Source organism: Toxotes jaculatrix, chromosome 24 (genome assembly GCF_017976425.1).
Source record: "Toxotes jaculatrix isolate fToxJac2 chromosome 24, fToxJac2.pri, whole genome shotgun sequence".
NCBI classification, from domain to species: Eukaryota; Metazoa; Chordata; class Actinopteri; family Toxotidae; genus Toxotes; species Toxotes jaculatrix.
The window spans coordinates 544831-553138 of NC_054417.1; the positions used below are offsets into that span (position 1 = coordinate 544831).

Genomic DNA, 8308 nt, shown 5'->3' on the forward strand with positions numbered 1-8308 from the left:
CACACACACACACACTCAGTACACACACATGACATCAGTTCCTTTACTACAAAATAAAAGACCATAAAAATGTGAGTATGGTGCTTGTGTGATGAGCTCTGGACGACAGCCTGTGAGCGGCAGTCCTCTGCGATCTGTCGAGCTGTCATTTCAAATCAGGTTTAAAAACATCCTGATCGGTGAACGATTAATAAAACAACTGATCAACAGTAAATGAAATGATTGAAGCCATTTTTAACCAAACACGGAGGACTCCGACTCACAGGGACCAAACTCAGGAACTTCACTGTTCTGGACAGCATTCTCATTTCTGAACTGAAAGAACCCTGATACATGTTTCACACACACATACACACGCACACGTCTCTAAGCGTGTTCCTGTCCCTGACTCTGCTCCTGAGTGTCTCTGCCCCAGCTGAGGCCGTTGATGGGTGTGTGTTTGTCCCAGCTGTCCGTGTTGTGCCCGTGCTTCCTCTGGTGGCGTTTGTAGTTGTCCCAGTGGCCCGTGGTGTAGCTGCACTCGGCGCAGGCGTACGGCTTCTCGCCCGTGTGCCGCAGCATATGTCTCTTCAGGTTCATGCTCTGGTTGCAGGAGTAACCGCAGACGCCGCAGTGGAACGGCTTGGCGCCCGAGTGGATGCGCTCGTGTCGCCGCAGGTTGGCCAGGTTCCCGCAGGCGTAGCTGCACGACGGGCACTGGTAAGGCTTCTCGCCCGTGTGCACGCGCAGGTGCCGTTTGAGGTTGTCGAGGTGCGAGGAGGTGTAGGGGCAGTGTGGGCAGCGGTGGGGTTTCTCCTCAGAGTGGGTGTGGGCGTGGCGTGCCAGGTGGTTGGGGTAGTGGGACAGGAAGGGGCAGTGAGGGCAGCGGTACAGCTTGGTGCCTCGCTGACCCCGTCGCGATCCCCGCGACACGGCCGCGCTGCAGGGAGGCTCCGATCCATCTTTAGAAAGCAGGTCCAACGAGCAGCGACGGCACACCTGAAAACGCAGTAACACAGAGACAGACAGAGGGGACAGATGTAAGTCCTGCTGAGGACAGAGGGGACACCTCGTACTTTCTAACTACACTGTGACAGCTGCAGGGATTATTCACTTTTGGGATAAAAAAACATGGAAGCTTATAAAATACAACACGTGTCTCCGTGTCATGTTTCACACGTGTGAGGTGCTGCTTTGTGAAATGCTGTTTCTGTCTTCACTCATATATTTTAAGAGGAAAAACAAGAGAAATCATTAAACCACAAATGTGAGTATCAGTACCTGTCCTCCATCGCCCTCCCCCTCCCCCTCAGCCTTGTCCCCCTCCAGGTCGGCCTCCTCCAGGGTGTGGCCACACACCCGGCAGCACAGGGGGAAGAGGAGGATGGGGAGCGGGGCGGAGGGAGAGCCGAGGCCCCCCAGTGTCTGGAGGTAGTCCGAGTCCTGGGACACTCGCAGGGTCAGGTCTGACACTACTGCACGAAGACGACAGAAGAGGACAGAAGCATTTCAAAAGAGCGTCATTCATTTTCATGTAAAGATTAGAACATAAAAACCGTCTCTCAGAACAGTCCTAACAGGGACACACTGCAGTTTTCACTGATTATGAGAAACTTATCTCCCCCCTAAATCTCAAACTTCCTCCTTTGAGTTCTTCTTATGAACTCAATATTTAAAAACGTCCCATCTGGTTCTTGTTCCCTCCGATCGTCAGACATTTTCACCGACGCCTTGTTTGTGAATAAAGTTTACTTTAATGTTTCACTCAGTCATAAAGTTATTTTGGATGTGCTCTTCACTGTTCAGCTCAGTGCAGGTTTGCACAGGTCAATAAGCAGTCAACCAGACAACTTCTCTTCCTCATTTTCAGTTTCGACATGTTGCTTCCTCTTTTCTGCTCTGCTCGCTGCTTCCAAAATCAAACATTCGCCCCATTACTCTGTAAAACCCCCGACGGTACATTCAGATTATAAGCAATGAATTTATCCTGTTTACGTCCCTGTAAGGAAGGTAGGACGGCTGCTGTCTCTGAGCAGGTTTTACTCTGAGTGTGGGATAATTCTGACACAAAGAAAGTTCTTAAACATACGAGTATTTATTTACTGGAAAGGAAGGTTATATTATCTGCTCTCCAGGTGCATGATGGGAAATGTAGGATCCAGTGTTTCTGGAGATATTTTCAGTCAGTAAAACACAGTACAGAGTGAATTCCCTGAGGAGCACAGGACTGATGTTTTAATGTTTGTTAAATGTTTAAACCTTTGCGTGTCGCTGCAAATGTGTGTGTGAGTGTGTGAGAGTGTGTGTGAGTGTGTGAGAGTGTGTGTGTGTGTGTGTGTGAGTGTGTGTGAGTGTGTGTGTGTGTGTGTGAGTGTGTGTGTGTGTGTGTGAGTGTGTGTGTTACCTTCTTCAGCTGTAGAATTCGTTTTTTTCCGCCTCCCTCGTCTCTTCTCCTTCTCCCTCCTCTGTGGTCTCTCCTGCGTGTGCATGCGCTGGTGCCTCCGCAGGTTGCCCAGGGAGCTGCAGGCGTAGCTGCACTGGTGGCAGCGGTACGGCTTCTCTCCGGTGTGTGTGCGGGCGTGGCGCTGCAGGTTGACGAGCTGGGCCGAGGCGTAGGGGCAGACGGGGCAGTGGTACGGCTTCTGGCCGTCGTGGATCCTCATGTGGCGTTTCAGGTGGTTGGAGTAACGCGAGGTGAAGGCGCACAGCGAGCAGGAGTACAGTTTAGACGGGATATCACCAGCGGCACCTGTCTTACCTATGCTCCTCCTCTTCCTGCTGGAGCCACCGCTGATGGATCTGTCCGACAGGTTGGACCCCTCCACCTGAGGGGAGTCGATGGAGGCCGCGTGCTGGAGGCCTTCCTCACAGGTTAGACAGTAAAGCTCCGCCCCCAGGTCCAGACCCACACCTGGAACACAATCAATCAAATTTCATGAGACCAGAAAAGATGAGAGGAAACTGAGAATGATCAGTGTGCAGAAAACTGTGTGTCTGACTTTCACAATGAATGAACTGGACAGAACATGATGGAGAAGAGTCTGATGGACGGTGACACCGCTACTCAAAAACGTCCCCCAGGGAAATGGGACTGATGGTGACATCTTTTAACAGAAGAGGACATTTTTAGACGCATCAACAGCTGCCGAAAAGTCCTCAAGACCTGGTGAGAGCACTGAATATTCCAGTCTAAGACTCAGCTACTGATCCGAGTGGTGGAGCTGAACTCTTAATGCATGTAAACGTATGTTTCAGTGGAAAAAGCCAAATCAGCTCAGTCTCACTACAGCCGAAACACCGACGACTGGGAGGACACGCTGACGTTTCCCCACAGAAATGTGAAAGTGAGTGTACGTCCCATGAGAGGAAACTGAACGTGCTGCTGGACTCTCAGAAAACCAAAACAGTTACCGAGATCTTTACCGAGATCTAAGCCTGCCCCCAGAGGTGTGTCTCCCAAAAGCTGTCCACATCCTTTACAGGACAGGAAGGCTGGAAAGGTGGAGTCTGTTGGTGCTGAGGGGTCGTCCTCCACACTCAGAGAGAAGACGGTCATACCTGAAGGAGGACACAGGTAGATGTGAAGAAAAAAAGAAAACAGTGGAGTTCAGTAGATGCTCACCTACTTTAAGGTACTACCTACTTAAGACATATTAAAGGTACCGAAATATAATCACAGCAGGTTTGATCAGCAGGTATCCAACATCTCCACCTAAAGCCTCATTCAGCTTTCCTTCATTGTCATGTGTCAGATGTATGTCCCTTCTTGTAGTGGTACTGAACCACCACTCTGAAGAGCTACACCCAACCAGCCAAATGTTCCAGTACTGGCTTTGTATTCTCAGTCTGATGTGTGTGTGTGCCACTTACCAGCCTCTCTATCCAGCCCCATGATCTCAGAGTCTCCAAACTCCAGCTCTCCGCTCAGCAGGAAGTCGCTCTCCAACACCAGGCAGTCCGGTTCACACACCACCGACCCGTCCTCCGACTCCACTGAACACACAGACACAGAAATATTGCTCATGATTACCTTTGTAAAAACATGTCAAAACACACTTTCAACCACTTTCACTGAGCAGGGCATAACAGCACAGTCACAGCATCTTCCCAAATTAAAGTAAGAGCAAAGTGAATGAGGCCAGCATCACGACAGAGACTGAGCTGCCTTCAGCTCAGCAGGAAGGTCCTGGCTCCTGCTTTTCATACTGACTACACAAATTAGATTTCCCCTGAGAAGTCTGGCTGTCACTGGATGTCTGCTGTACCGATACGCCCCTATTTCCTATTAGACAAATCTATACATTATAAAATGTTAGGAAATAGCGAAGAAATGCCATTGACCATTCCTGTGCCTACAGTAATGTCCTCAGTGTTGTCCATCCAGCTGTCCAACACCTAAAGACAATAAAATTAATGTCATATATGACCAGGAAAACCAGCAAATCCTCATATTTGTAAAGTGGTTTCAGATGAGTAAAACAAACAGGGCAGGAGTGACAGAGTGGCAACCACAATCCGTGCTCAGGAAGGGTAAAAGACGAAGATGGACAGGAGTAAAGGAGGTGGAGAGGAAGGGAGTAAATGGGCAGAAAAGAGGCAGACAAGCAAAGGAAATCAGCAAGGACGAGATAAGTGCAGAGGAGGAAGAGCTGGAGGGAGAGGAATGAGGCTGAGAATCAGGAACAGGAAGAGAAGTGAAAGAAGGGATGAGAAACAGAGAGAGAACACGCCACGGATGACACACAACATTTTCATACAACTCAAGGGCTGTTTTGACATTTTTAACACAACACTGACTGAGTTTACATCCATCTTTACTTGTCCAAAAACTCACTGTGTGGTAGACACGCAGTGCGTCGTCTTTAACATCTGCAACAGCATCTGCATTGTTACACATGCCATTTATGGTCTGTGTGTTGTTTAGCACAGCGGGTGTGATACAGAAATGTTGACAGAATGACTTTGCATACAACAATAATTCCTAATAACATTATTAATTCATCATTAAACATGAGCTGGGCCTGAATACGCATCAGAAAATGAAAAGATAATCACCAACTAAATGGGATTTAAGAATTTCTCAAACCATCAAAGGCCTCATTTTAGAAGAAAATCACATCAATGCTTTCTAATACTAAGAAGTACGAGGATGCCCTGATGTAAACACACTGACATAAACCCTGAGCACTGACACTTGAGAAAATTTTAAGTATAAAATAGAGATAAACCTGAGGTGATGGTGCACAGGAAGCCACACAGGAAGCGATAAAAGAAAGCAAGGAAGAGCAAGGGGAAGGAAAGGAGGGAGCAGGGGGTTGAGGAGGTCAGGTAAAGGCCTGCGAAGAGGAAGAGAGGAAGTGGAGAGTCCAACTTGAGCCACAACAGTCAGGATGAGATAACACACAAACACATCTGTTTAAAGGACAGCATGACTCCAACAGTCTTCCTCTCTGGTAGATAACGAGGAAAGGACAGAGCCTGTAAAGTCAATATGTTAGACCAGTTAGGCAACTTTTGGAATGGCTGTTTGTTGGGCAAACCTTTGGTATTAGTTCAAAACAGGTATAAAGTTGAGAAAAGCTATTTGCAGTGGCGTTTACATGGATTAGAAGCAACATCGAGCCACTTCCTTAAACTGAGACAGTGATTTAAGGCTTGAGAAGTGAACGGCAGCTCGTAGGACATGAGATCCAGCCTCAAATACCTGGAGCAACACAGTCAAACTCACATTTCACCGGCTGGGGGTTGGATTGCTTTCTCCGGGGCATCCTCGCCTCTCTTCGTCCCTGATCCTGCTCCGGTTGTAGGGGAAGGCACCTCACATACGAGAGGGCTCTGGTCCGTCGGTCCGTCAGCCAGCCAGGCAGCCAGCTAACTGCATGTAATCATCATCACCTCCTTCCTCTTCCTCTTCCTCCAACGGACAGCGACAGCGGCGGTGTCATCGCTACCAGCTACTGCCTGAAACGGAGGCTGTCCACCGACACACGCACCAATCAAACAACGACGGACTAAACCTTTTCTTTAATACAATAAATTAACTACTGCTACTTACTACGTTTGCGTCCAACTGCAGTGTGATTTAAACAACGTTACACGCACTTCTGCCACTTTAAAGTTAACGCTGTGTTTCATTCTTTGTTATTGATTTGCAGCAAATAGTCGCAGCCATCTTGCTAGCCACCGAGCTAGCCGGCTAACTTTAACACTAGAAACTAAGCTGTCGTTTCAATTTCAAACTTTAAATAAGACCAACAAGAGTAGATGTAACTCCACGGATGAACCTACCTGTGATGAAGTCTCACAAAAATAATGCTGTCGTCGAGAAAATGCCGATAACTCTTTCAAAAACACTCTTTTGTTGCCAAACGCACACCACTGCTGACACTGCTACGCCGGGTCCGGGCTCCAGGTGACGTCAGTGACAGGAGCAGAGGATTGTGGGACTTGGAGTCTTTTAAAAGTCATTCCCTGCAGCTAAAGATTGGTAGATATGATCAACAAATGTGATTTTTGTAAAGAGGAAGAAAACATTTATTTTATGAATGCCCATGTACAGTAAAAATGAGACATATCTCACCAATCAAACAAACCTTACAGTTGTTATGGAAGCTGAAGATGTCATTCCACATTATGAAAACAACAACCAAAACAAAAATACAAGAGACTGTTGTAAATTTCACATTCATAACTCCAAATTTTCTAAATGTTCTCCATCTATTGAACAGTCCTGAATTTAAAAATTACATCTGCTGTTTTAAAATTATTAATGAAATAAATAAATGATAATAATTTTATTATGATTAATATTTCTCTGCTTAGTTTTATAGTTTTCACTTCACCACACTTTACCACAGATTCTCTTCAGATCATTCATGGGGAATGTTTCATGCACTGGACTGGATAAATGGAATTAGAATGGGAGAAAGCTAAATGCAACCCTAAGCTAATTTCTGCCCTAGATATCAGACGGCAACTTTTTAATTCAAAGTTTGTCATAACTAAAATGAACATGGAGGAGCACAGGGCTCTGTCCTGGGTCGTCTTTTCTCTGTATTACCAACAGGGGTCATCCTCCCCAAATACAGGATCACAAAAACCCCCGTGGTCAACGAAGCAAACCCTCTGACAACATTCAGGGTTTGATCATGAGTTCATCATGGCCTCAAACTCATCAATTCTCTGTTTGGTGTTTCCTTTCCGGATTCTCCTGTAGGACACAGTTTTGTATTTCAGTGACTGACGACTGCCGTTGTTCTTGTCGTCCATCTCTCCGTTCATCTGAGGAGAGTTTTGACCTCCTTCCTCTTTGTCCTTTGTTTCCATCGCAGTGTTTCCTGTGCTGGATGCGTTTTTGGCCGGACTGAGCTCTTTGTTTCCTGGTCTGGTCTCTGTTGAGGACTGAGCAGCTGCATCCATCAGGGATGATGCCAGTAGATCTGGAGATGGAAACATCATCTGTGACTTTTTCTTTCATTTAAATTAAAATGTAAAGTGTTTGCGGTTTTTAATTATCAGACATTTGTTCTTGCCAATTGTGTGAGTGTCATCTTTGTGGAATTTTAATTAGATTTCTATGAATGAATTAACTCTCTGACCTGAATTTCCAATCTGAATACTTATGTTCCAGCCAATCATAGCTGCAGTTACGTAACCTCTTCTCTACACAGAGCAGGCACCTGCCAGCTCCACAGCACTCAGAGCTCAGACAGCTAAAGGTATTAAATGTAAAGCAGTGAGGAAAATACAGCTGTAAATACAACCCCTGCAGCAAACAGACAATCCTCAAATGTTTAGTCACTCTTACTTTTTACCTCAAGAACTTAAAAAAAGATAGAGTCATTGTGGCATCAGTAAATCCATATTTCGATCCATCACCCAGGAATGGATTCTTCGTTTAAAGAAACTAATCTTTTATCACTGGCTCAGCACAGTCCTGATCAGCTGATCCCCTTCAGATCCATTTCACAACTTATGATCACAGCTTTTGTAACTTGAACCTAACAAACACCTTGAGACTGAACTTCATTTCTTAATGAAGTTATTTGAGTGAGTCTAACTTCAAATGTGAACTGACTCATTTTCCATTAGCTGTCAGATGATTTACATCCAGCAGATCAGCAGCAGTGTGGTGCTTACCTGTGTGCAGTTCAGGTGTAGTGTCTCGGCCGTGGTCTTCAGTTTCTGATTGGACGTCTGACGGCCCTGCTGGATCTGCACAGTGCAGACGAGCATCGACAGAAGGGAGATGTGTGTCTGTCGCAGACTCTGAGGCAGTTTGAGCTGAAGCGTCTGAGCTGCTGAGAAAAGCGCCCTCACACTCTTTGTC

The 8308-nt window shown here is 46.4% G+C and overlaps 1 protein-coding gene across 2 annotated transcripts; it reads right to left on the reverse strand.

The window, feature by feature from the left end:
* Nucleotides 1-29: 29 nt before the first annotated feature.
* LOC121177672 (zinc finger protein 513) lies at nt 30-6389 on the reverse strand. Of its 2 annotated transcripts, none has more exons than XM_041031976.1 (7): nt 6268-6389; nt 5708-5952; nt 3850-3972; nt 3403-3537; nt 2384-2890; nt 1261-1454; nt 30-978 (listed from the first exon to the last, which is right to left on the reverse strand). In XM_041031976.1, exons 2-7 carry the CDS (start codon nt 5745-5747, stop codon nt 367-369), a joined length of 1611 nt encoding a protein of 536 aa, XP_040887910.1. In that variant the 5' UTR covers nt 5748-5952; nt 6268-6389; the 3' UTR covers nt 30-366. The 2 variants fall into 2 exon arrangements, with proteins under 2 accessions (XP_040887910.1, XP_040887909.1); XM_041031975.1 differs by having other exon boundaries at nt 3391-3537.
* Between the last annotated feature and the right edge of the window lie 1919 nt (nt 6390-8308).